Source organism: Nymphaea colorata, chromosome 1, assembly GCF_008831285.2.
Source record: "Nymphaea colorata isolate Beijing-Zhang1983 chromosome 1, ASM883128v2, whole genome shotgun sequence".
NCBI classification, from domain to species: domain Eukaryota; kingdom Viridiplantae; phylum Streptophyta; class Magnoliopsida; order Nymphaeales; family Nymphaeaceae; genus Nymphaea; species Nymphaea colorata.
The window spans coordinates 43,257,507-43,269,764 of record NC_045138.2 but is presented as its reverse complement, the minus strand read 5'-3'; the positions used below and the strand labels follow the sequence as shown (position 1 = coordinate 43,269,764).

Here is a 12,258-nt window from a genome sequence, read left to right as displayed (position 1 = left end):
TAGGAAACACGGAGATACAAAACAAGCAAATGTAGAAGCTACTACTAGTGATTCTATTTATAAATCAGTATGGGTGAGACATCCTAATCATTGGGTGAGCTACGATACCTTTTCCCTTGACTTTCATATATTTATTTCTCAACTCACAAAGCAGAGTGGGCCGACTTGTTTCAGTCAGGCTACTCAATCCCACTGCGGCAATGAATGAGGATATAGAAGCCCTTCAAGAATGTCGTACTTGGGAAGTGTTCCATGACCGAAAGGGAAGAATGTAGTTGGCTGTAAATGAGTTTGTAAAATAAAGTATAAATCTGATGGGAGTATTGAAAAATATGAGGCTTGTCTTGTGGCTTATGGTTCCACGCAATGGTATGGTGAAGACTATGATGAAACTTTTAGCGTAGTGGTGAAGATGGGTACCATTCCAGTAATTGTGTCTTTGGTAGTAGACTTAGGATGGAAGCTGAGTCAGATAGATGTCAAAAATGACTTTTTACATAGAGATTTGGAAGAAGTTTATATGGAACAACCCCCTAAATACGCTGAAAAGGACCCTAGGCTCTAGGTGTGCAAACTAAGAAAGTCCTTATATGGACTAAAGCAAGCATCTCGTCCATGGTTTAAAAGTTTCTCACAAATAAAAATTTTTGGTTTTAGCAAGTGATCTATCTCTAGATCACTGTCTTTTCATTTATCAACAGGCAGCTATTATTACCATTATTCTTAGAAATTTTGATGAGAACATGCATAAGGTTAAGCATATCTTAATAAATACCTTCTAGATGAAGGACTTAGGACACTTAAGGTATTTTCTGGGTATAGAAGTTGACAGACAAAGAGTGACGTTAACTCTTATGTAGCAGAAGTACACTGTAGATCTTCTAGAAAGAGCAGGAATGTCAAATTGCAAGCCAGTTAATACCCTGAGCATATTGTACAGATGTTGAGTTCTGAAGATGGAGAACTTTGTGTTGATCCTATACGATACTGAAGTATGCTACAGTATCTAACTTTTATTAGAGATGATATCGTTTATGTTGTCAATCAGGTTTCTCAATTTATGCATTCTCCAAGAGAGGGTCACATGGAGGCTGTGAAGCATATGTTACGTTATTTAAAAGGAACCATAGGCAACGGGTTTGTCTATTGGAGAAATACATGTGAAATCAAGGCTATGAGCTCCTTATACAGATGCGGATTGGGTTGGAGATACATATGAGAGACAATATGTTTATGATTAGTGTGTTTTCATTGGAAATAATCTAGTATCCTGGAATAGTAGGAAACAAAAAGCAGTCACACATGCAAGTACAAAAGCAGATCAATGGCAGTCTAAGTCACATGGGTACGGGTACAGAGATATGGGTACGGACACGATAACTTTAAAAAATGTGGGTATGGGGTACGGCAGGATATATGTATGTATATATGCAAAATAACACAAAAAAATCAAAATGAAAGCAACATTTTAGCAAATAAAAACATTATATGTTAATGAACAATAATTCTAAGAATAGAATGAAAAGGAAGGTGGAAAAAATTAAATCAAAGTAAAATTAGTCAGTTTGAATATAAAGGTACCCAAGTGCGTCCAAGTACCCATTTTGGGTATGGATACGGCGACACGGGTACGTGGACCTTACTGAAGTACCCATGTGACTTAGATGGCAGTAGGGACAGGAGAGGTTACTTGAATTAGACACCTATTGAGTGATATAGAAGAGGTCATAGCATAGTCTATACTTCTATGTGATATCCAAAGTGCAATCAGCATTTCTTTTAATCCCATTCAGCACAACCGAACAAAATATATTGAAATTGATCAGAATTTTGTATGACAGAAGGTTCAATTAAGGGAGATAGAACCACACCAATACACCATGTGAAGATGGAAAATCAAGTGGTCGGCTTATTCACAAAAGGATTGATAGGTTGTTGAAGACCAAGTTGTTTGTTATCAAGGACGATGCACAGCTTGAGGGAGGGTGTTAAACAGACTTGGTTATGTATCTAGATCAGATCCAGATCCACGCCTAACCCAATTCATCACAATATGTTTGGGCATGTTCATTGTTCTTCATTAATGGCAAACTTTGTAATTTTTCCTGTTGAGACATTCTTGTTTAGTGATTGGTGTAAAAATATGTACTCAATAAAGTTTAGGGCTGGGGGTTTGTTTATATTTTTGCCACCCCAACATTGCAGCATCTTTCTATTCCTTCTTCTATGTTTTCTGCTCATATTCAACTGTGGCAATTCAAGGAAATTTGATGCTTGGAATCTTTAGATAATTCCTCTTTTCTTTCATTTGTCATTTTACTTTTTTTTTTTTTCTTGTGCAGCATCTTATGAAGAACGCCAGGCAAAGCTAAGAATGAAGGACAACTTCAGAAAATTATTTACCTTGTCCTCTAGTTGAAAAATGGGTAAACATTTCAGTATTTGGTTGAACCATTTCTTTTGGGTTGGAAATTATCTGTCACTCTGTCGGTTGTTCTCATTTAAATTATATGTGGTGGGGCCTGGTATGCTTGTCTTGACTTGCTGTAGTTTCAATGCTTGTCCTGGTAATGTAAAATTCGGTGGGTATTCTAATTGATCCTAAGGGACAATAGGGCCCATCCTGGAACAAATTTTCAGGAAAATACTTCAGTCCACTTACTCGATAACTGGAAAATGTATTAGAGTTGTTTGCAGCAAACCTCACTGTTATAAAAAAAAAGACATTGCAATATAAATGGCTTTCTGTTATCCCCATTGAGACATCCATATTTGTGAGCTAAATAAGGTCAAAATTTGTCACATGGGTGTGGGGAGCGGGTCCAGGTGTGACAAATTTTCAAATAAATTTAGGGGCGGCATTGCAATATATGTGTGTGTGTGTGTGTGTATCATTTGTTATGTAGTTATTTTATATGTGTGTGTGTGTCTGTGTGTGTGTGTATCATTTGTTATGTATAGCTTTCTAGTAGCCTTATTTGTCTAAGTAGCCTTATTTGTCCATATTTACATATATACTTTTTGTATTATAGCTAGTTTAGCTGTTTGCACATTTAAAATGGTCAGTTTTGCTTGTTGTGTGCAGTGTGTGCCTGCCTCTCCTTTTCTAAGCAGAGAAGTCTTCTTAGTTCTTTGGGACTAGGAAACAAAAGTAGACTTTTTCCAACTTTAAACAAATCTCCTGTGGGGAAAATAAACATTTAGAATTTTGTGCCTAATTTTAGAAGTGCTTCTATGTGAAGTCATAAGTAGGCCATGCTGTTTTCTGCAACAATGGTCCTATCACCTTGCAATTTAACTATTAAAATACGATCCTTCATGCTTGATTTCCTTTTTTTTGGGGGTTATTTGATAGTGACTTCTTACTGATCCCTTTCCTCAGATTACTTGAAATAACGATTTGTCATTTTCTACTTCAAGCAACTATCAAAAGAATGAAATGGACTTATATGAAAGCAGCATGCTGTCTAGGAAACTTGCGGAAACATTTTCTCATAGATTTCCTGTTTCATGCTAATAGTATCATTATGGGGAGGGAAATTCATTTTCTGTGTAAGTTAAAATCATTGAAATGTAATAGAAGGTGCAAGTCTAAGATAATTTCACATTGCTTATTTTACTATACCACAAGGCTGATGCATGGAGACCTGATTTGGATGATGTAGAAAAACTCTCCGCTTGGATTAGTCTAGCGTCTAGCTTCATTTGGAACCGATAGATTTCATGAATTTTAATGTGGTATTAATAATTCAAATCATATGCTTTAGTAGTCTGTGCTCGCTTGTAGTTCACTTCGAATTTAGTCACCCTCCGTTGAGTTCAGACTATGTCTTGGTTGACTGAACCTGCAGTTCACAAGGTTTTGTGTGTAACATGTACACGGCAAACCAAACGTTGGTATGTACTTGTTCTCGCTGTTGGGTTCAATAAAATAATTTTTTAAGACGCTTTTAACTACAAAATTTCCAAGCCTTACACTGATAATGACATGCAATCGATGTATATAGCCTAGTCTTAGGAAACTGCAGGGACTTGTTGGGCTTGAATCCAAATATTGCTGACCCATCCCAGCCTATGACTGATCTGGTCCTTTAGGCCGATACGTGCGAATAAATAGGAAAGAAAGTCACGATGCTCTCAAATTGGCTTTGACAAAACCAATATTCGATCAAGCATAAACGTGTATTGATGAGGATAGCCAGTGAAGCCATACCTTAACTTGCAAAACTTATTCCAGAAAACACATTCTGCGGCAAGGTCAGTTCTGGTCAAATATGAAGCCTCATGACTGATGATTTTCGCAAGTCTAGCTCTCCCTTTCAATCCCACGTTCATAATGAGGCGATAGGCTGGGCTCCCCTTTATACAGGTCTTGTCCCATGCTTTCCGTAAATCAATTTTGAAGTATGTTTTCAAAATCCAAAGCTGCGCCCTACCTTGCTTAGCCTTCAAATCTTGCAAAAGGAACCCTTTGTGATGTCCCATGCGGCTGCCTCTTAGATATTATAGAATGAGAAACACTCAGAAATGCATGATTAAATTGCATTTGGAGCTCTAATTGCATTGTCTACATAAGTTCTATTGGATCCAAATTACTGTAAGGAAAGGTTTAGTTGTGTTAATGCATGTGGTAAGTGCTGGTCAATTTGTGAAGTCTGGAGCTACCCAAAAAACAATAGATGACGATAAGTAAATTGAAAGCCCTATGTGTGCATGAGTAAATCACGTGGTTAGATGTAAGATTTATTGCAAGGTACAATGGTTATGCATATGAAAATCTGTCTAAAAATTAAGTGATTTGGAGTAACCATGAGTACGTAATCGCTGGTAAATCACAAGCATCGCAATAACGTAATTACTGACAATAGTAGAATAGGTTGTCATGGTCTATGTTTAGGACATGAGTAAATTGCGAGGCAATATCTAAAATCACTAAAGCCGAATACTGTATCTGATTAATTTGCGACCAGTTATGTTCTCTTAGTCAATAGATCACATGGTCAGTGATATTCAAGTAAATTGCAGGCATGCCAGATCTATGTCCTGGTGAACTGCATTATCTACATTGGCTAAATCTCTTCATGACATAATTTCCAATCATGAAGGTTGTGATAACCTGAATAACAACGTTCCATTCGAATACGCGGCATTTGTATTTACTATTTGAGGATGAGCATTATGCTTCATCCACTGGAATGCCCGCCTTATGTCAGGTCATGGCTAGGCTGCATGAGCTTGTCTGCCTTGGCAAGCTGGCCTGCATGGTCCTTCTATGGCAGGCCAGCCAGGGCAGCTAGGACCTACTTCATGGCCCTCGGCCAGCGAATAAGCAAAGTAGGCCCAAACGGCCAATCATCTTACTCATGGGGCAAGCAATGTACTTTGCCAAATAAGGAAAGCAATCGACTTATTACTAACCTTGGCTTGATAGATGATTCCTTTTTCGACAAAAAGAAGGGGTCCAAGATTTTTCAGATGTGATTTCAAAACGTTTTGAAAAAAATTAGCTAACATATCACATAAATTTCAAATTCTTTAAGTGAATTTGAGAAACAACTTAGAAAACATCAAAGATTTGAAGTACGTTAGAGTGAATTTAGAAAAACTTATATATAATTCAAAATATTCTTGAGAAACTAACATAAAATTTAATGAAATTGATTTAAATTCCAAGGATTTGACAAGATGTTACAAACGAAATGGAAAAAGTTGAAGTCTTACTTTATGAAATTTGAAAGTCAAGATATGAATTTGGAAAATATGGATATTCCAAAACATAGGAATTGAAGATTTATCTAAGAATTAGGAAAAGCCAAAGTGGCACTCTTAGAAATTTGGAAATAAAATATAAATTTGGAAAAAGAAGAAAATCAACCGTTAGAAATTTGAAATTTTAACATAAATTTGGGAAGTTGCTATAGAATCAAATGGAATAAAAGTCAACATCCTATGATTACATTCAGTGTGATCTTAATATGTCTATTCTCCAACAAGTTATGCTTTATTTCTTTATGAAGATTAAGAAATATATGAGAAAATTTTAAATTGTATTATATAAAAACTTTAATATGTGTTAATTACGTAAGAGCAATCTAAATACAAACTCCCACTAAACCTGCATAATCAAGTGACAAAATTTTATATTCTTTCTTTAATAACCAAAAACTTAATGTTGATATGCACTACTTTGATGAAGTACAACTATTATTATAATATTCAACTGTTGAATTATTGTCACTAAATAACTTCAAAGGTCTTTCGCAATGTACAACCCTATCACAAAATTCTGAAGTCATATACATGATTGGATGTGTCATGACACGTTATGAACTCTGCTGCAATGGTGGAAGTACCTACTTGTGTCTACTTAACACTTTTCTATGATCTAGCCCTTCCAACCACCAAATATAACCCAAGTGGATCTATGAATGTTTTGACACCCATCAAAGTCAGACTCTGAGTATCCAACGATCTCCAACTAATATGATTTCCTATATATGAGCATGAAATCTTTTGTTATTTATAGATACTGCATTACCCTTTTGGTTACTCTCCAATGATCCATACAAGAATTGCTTAGATACGTGCCCAATATTCCAATGATATATATAATGATTGGACGAGTATAGACTTGAGCATATACCAGACTCCCCAAAGTTGCATATGGAATCCTTTCTATCCCTTTAGTTTCAACTTCATTCTTGATACACTGACTATTATTGAATTTGTCACCCTCAACAATAGAGGTATCTCTTGGTTTACATTCTTTTACAACATATATTTGTAGTACCCTATCGATATCACTTTTTTTATAATAATCTAAGAATATATCAAGAATGGCCTTGAAATACTTAGAACCGTAATATAAAAAGACATTATCGATCTCTTTTATTTGAAATTTTATTGAAAGAAATCTCTTGGTTATGTGTAGAAAATTTACATCGTTACTAGCAAGCAGTATGTCATCTACATACATGACTAGAAAAACAAATTTACCCCCACAGAAACTTATAATACACACATTCATCAGCCATATTAGTTTCAAAGTCAAATGAAACCACAATTAGTTTCAAAGTCAAATGAAACCACAACCTGATGAAATTTGTGCTACCATTAATGAGAAACTTGGGCATAGATGAATTTCTTATCAAATGATCTAGAAATAACTAGATCTTTAATACAAAAGAGACAATACCAAGATCATTTATTTCAAATTTTGTCAATATAAATCTCTTGGTTTTGTGCAATAAGTCTAAACCTTTGCTTGCAACCAATATATTATCGACATACAAGACTAGAAAAACAAATTCAGTGCACAGAACTTATAATATTTGCATGCATCAAGCATATTAGTCTTAAAGACAAATGAACAACCTAATGAAATTTGTGATACCATTGATAGGAAAATGGTTTTATGTTATAAAAGAATTTCATAAGTTTACAAACCATTTCCTTTGCATTTCTTGAAACAAAATTTTCTAGTTCACCATATATATTGTCTCATGAATGTTGCCTTTGAGACACTATCTTTACATATGTACTGTAGTTATAAATCAAAATGGGCCACTAGTGCCATAATAATTATATAAGAGTTTTTCAATGAAACTAGAGAGAATATCTATGTATAATTAATTTATTCTTTATTAGTGAAATCTTTTGCCACACAGTGTTTTTTATAACTTTTAATGTTATATGATGAATCTCTTTTGGTTTTAAGTATCCATTTACAACTAATGAGTTTCACACCTTTAGGTAACAAGACAATGTCCTCCACATCATTATTCATCATAGACTTTATCTTGTCATTCATGTCATCTAACCATTTTTTAGATTTGGAACTTTGTATTGCATTGTTGGAACTTCATTAGACCATCTTACATTAAGTCTGTACCATTTTGATATTCTTGGAGATAGATAACATAGTCATTTGAAGCAACACTTCTCCTTTCTCTAGCCTACCTCGTAAGTGGCACCTCTACTTGACTTTTTTGATATTGTTGGGTTTGTTCTTTGGTGGTTTGAATAACAATATCATCGTCCTGGCCTTCATCCAAATTTGTTGATAGAATAATTTTACGAATAAAGGCTTGACCATTTCCTAGAACATTTATATGAGGAGAATCTGGATCATCCTCAAAGGCAATGTTTTCTACTTTATCTTCTTCCCCAAACTCAACATCCTCAAAAAAATGAACAATTTTTATCTAAAAAATGACTTATTAGTTGGGTGATAAAACTTGTAACGTTTGGATCTCTTACAGTACTATTTACATGTAATTTTTTTAGATCTTACATGTAGACAATATAAATGAAATAAAATACATGTACACGCCTCAGTCCCTTGTGCAAAATTGCAAAATTTTGAGAGACGAGACCTGACTTGTTGTTATGAGGTCCTGACCATTCTTGGTGCCTTTACCAAGGTAATAAATGTTTCAATTCCTAAGTCTAAGAGTCATCCCAAATCTATTAAAGCAAACATACCTTAGATTTGAAATCATGCATGTTTTAAAATACAAATAGATCTTAGAAATGGACTGATAACAAGAAAACATTAATCTAAAGTCTGTCCATGTCTAGATTATTATAGATCAATGAAAATTGATGTCCTGATGCATGCAAAAACTTGGTCATATAGACCTATAGTGTGGACTTTGTTGAAACTTGGGTGTAGGATATGGACCTAGCATGGAAATCTGCATCTAAAACAAAAAACTGAGATTAGGATATGAGAGATTTATAAAATTCTTGTTCTAAATTTGAAACAAGCAATGTCATAGAAATCCAAGATCTCATATGCTGTCAATAAAACTCTTAATCCAAACTGTAAGGTAAGAAATCCAGCAAGTTTGGATCTTGTATCCATGATTGGATCTTTTATAATCAGACACTCATTTGCTTCGAAATTCAATCTAAAATCCAAGATCTAAAACAAAAAATCCAAAATCTGGGGAATGAAATTTGAAATCTATAATCCATAATATGAGATTTGTGATTTGAGACTTGTACATGAAATCTGATTCAACTTCCAAAGTTTGAAATCAAAATCCAAAATGCAAGATTCATAATCCATGTTCCTTAATCCAATACTTGAGATCTCAAATCCAATGCCTGAGATTTAAAATCCCATGTAATAGAATTAGGTTTAATTTCAAGCTCTAGAGCAATATAAGATCAATCTTATATCGAATAACTTGAATAACTTGAATATCTAGTGCATGTCATGATTTAAATCGAATAACTTGAATTAAGTTCCAATATCGAAATAGGCTAGGGGTAGGTTGGTCAATTGAACTGGGATCAATCTTACCTACACTTGGTTTAAACCTACCTAGGGCTAGGTTTTACTATAGTAAATATGTTTGGTCTTGGTTAAACTATGTGATGCATAATGTATACTTTTCATTTCATATGAACAAGTGTTTAAAAGAGTTTGACTAAATCTATGTTATGAGACTAGGTTCTTACGTAGTAGGCTCTAATACCAGTCTAAATTAAGTTTTTTAAAATGATTTAAAGAAGTTGATTTCTAGATATATTTTGGAAAACTATGATTTTGAAATGGTTTTTGTATGAGGACTAGGCTAGATTCAGGTTTTCACATACCTAGGCTAATGCGCACAATGGATGCTACTGTGCTGACCTAGTCGAGTTTTAAACAAGGGATGCATGTGGATCCAAGGTGGTTCAGTACATGTTAAAACAGAGGTGCAATGCATGATTAAAGAAAGCATGAAAGAAAACTATATTCTATATGCATGCTTTAAGTAAAACAATGTAAACAAAAGAAAGCATTTTAAAGAAAGACAAAGAAGAGAGTGGCATACCTGACTACTATGCCTACCCTAAAAACATTAAAATAAATATAATCTAGAAAATAAGACATGATAAAACTACAACATTATCAAAGCATTTAAGAAAAATAAACTCAGCTAGACATGCTAAAAGCAAAAAGGAAACTAAACTAAACATGCTAAAGCCAATGAAAATTAAACTAAACATGCATAAAGAAAAAACACTAGTTAAGCCAGCTCCATGGCCCCAACACCAAGTCTGGTTGGGTCTAGGTTGAGTGCTAATGCAGCCGGAACCAAGACTCTAAAATTTAACTTGTTTTGAGCTGAACATTTTATTGAGTACCCAATTGCAATTTTACCAACTTTATGGGCTTCTGTTGACATAGCTCAAGTGTGTGTTGAAAGAGAAGATGAGAACTCTATTTATGGTAGGGAGAGGGGGGGGACCTCTCTTGAGATTTTTGATCTAGATCTAAACTTTTTACTTTCTTTCCTCTCAAAACTTGAAAACTATTGGTTAAAACAAGTTTTCAATTAGAGTTTTGCTCACTGTGATCTCATCCAAACTTCCAATTCAATAGCATATAAAACCACATGTGCATGAAAAAGTACTGTTGCTCGATTCTTCATAAAGTATTCAGATTGCCATTGAGTGTGGAGAATGAACGACATGAGAATATGAAGAGAAGAAAACACACTTTTAAACCTTATTCTAAGACTTGATATAAATAAGAAAAATGTTTGTTCCAACTACATTTAGATGCTGATTTTGATTCTGTCAACACCATAGTGCTGAGTAAAGAATTTTTCATGTTTAAAATGCTTATATGTGAACTAACATTAAACATGGAGTGAGAAAATCACGATACATTTTTTAGATATAATGTGCAAGGTCACATGTGGATCATGAATCTAGGTTTAATGCTAAGACTCAAATCCAGATCCAGATCTAAAGAAAATTCTAGATGATGGATCTGGATATGGTATTGATACTTGAACTATGATTCGATATTCAAGATCTGAAATTGAAATAATGGATATGGATCTATAAAGATAGATGGAATCTAAGACTTGGATGTGAGATCTAGACATGGAAATAAGACATTAATATATGAAATGGAGATATGAAAATGGCATCGACCCGGACCTGGCTTAAGCTGGGCTAGGTGGGTTCACTACATGACATGGACTGGACCTAAGTTACGTTCAATTTTGAAAAACTGGGTTCAAACCTAGTCTAGGTGCATGCTCAAACTCGGAGTGTCATTGGAAAATTCATTTTTAATGAGGAATTGGGACAAGCTGAGTCTGTGCTCAGGACTATCATGTCGATCAAATTTATATGAAATGCTAACTTAGGCTCATACGGTTCTTAAGTTAGGTTTTATAAAAATAGGCATGAAATACACCAAAATAGCATTGTGTGTGATCTTGGGCTAAAACGTGTTCCAAATGAAAGGATGGGCTTGAAATAAGGTTCTAGATTCAAAGAAAATCATAAATCAAAAGAATATGATCCAACAAAAAATTATCATTTTGCCCCTATGTATTTATGAAGTTCCAGGTGAATTTTTCCAATCTCATTGAACCAGCCTATAGCCTTGTTCCTAAATAAGCTCCAGTTAAAATCAATCTTGTTGAAAAAAATTTCCTAAATAGCTCTAAGAACAAAGAACAAATTTTTACCTAGCCATATACGACACATTTATAAAGGGAAATCAAAGAATGCCATAAAATCCTATTTTTATTAGAATTTTCATTGGAGGACCTGAGGGTGCTTTGAAAAGCTATTTACTTGTGGTGACATGCTGAAAATCAAAGAAATTCACTCCAATTTTACAAAATTAAGCTTGACAACAATTTATGGAGTGTAGCAAATACTAGGAATAAGCCTTATGGCCTCGAAAATGAGTTGAAGTCAAACTGAGCTAAAGGAGTAGCAACAATTAACTGAAAATAAAGCTTTCTTTCCATTAACTTAAACTTGTTTTAACTTGATTGAGGTGAAGATCACAATTTTGAGCTTCACGAGCTGATTTGAACTATAAGGGAGTGGGCTTCAGACTGGGGTAACACTGTGAGCTTATTCTAGTGACTCTTAGGGTCATGTAAAGTTGAGAAATGACCTAATTGCCCAACTATTGGGCAGTTCTCAAAACTTTGGTGAAAAATCTCTACTTTCTAGGTCGAGATGCGAGGATGTAGGGGAAAATTACTAATTTTTAGGGTGTTCAATGCTGGTGCAAAAAGTATTTTTTTGGCTTAGAAATGGCCATTTGTTCTTGAAATTTTGTCTTTGAAGATCCATTTAAAAATCAATAGTAAAGAGTAAAATGGTCATTTGAACATGTAAAAATTTTTGGAGCTCACAAATACCCTACTTTGCTACTGAGCCGGGTGCCGTGGTTAGTGGCAAAGACCAAACATCCATCCTAAAAATAATGATATTTTTGAAATTAGA

General features: G+C 34.3%; 1 protein-coding gene across 4 annotated transcripts in view; it reads left to right on the top strand.

Annotated features, from left to right (window-relative positions):
- Positions 1–2,755, top strand: part of LOC116261108 (uncharacterized) — a 109,831-nt gene extending 107,076 nt beyond the window's left edge. The window contains exon 14 of one of the 4 annotated variants that reach the window (XM_031639766.2): positions 2,343–2,755. In XM_031639766.2, the coding sequence (XP_031495626.1) occupies positions 2,343–2,419 (77 nt within the window). In that variant the 3' untranslated portion in view covers positions 2,420–2,755. The remainder of the gene's footprint in view (positions 1–2,342) is intronic. The other 3 variants (XM_031639742.2, XM_031639750.2, XM_031639725.2) reach the window with 3 other exon arrangements.
- The last annotated feature ends 9,503 nt before the right edge of the window (positions 2,756–12,258 follow it).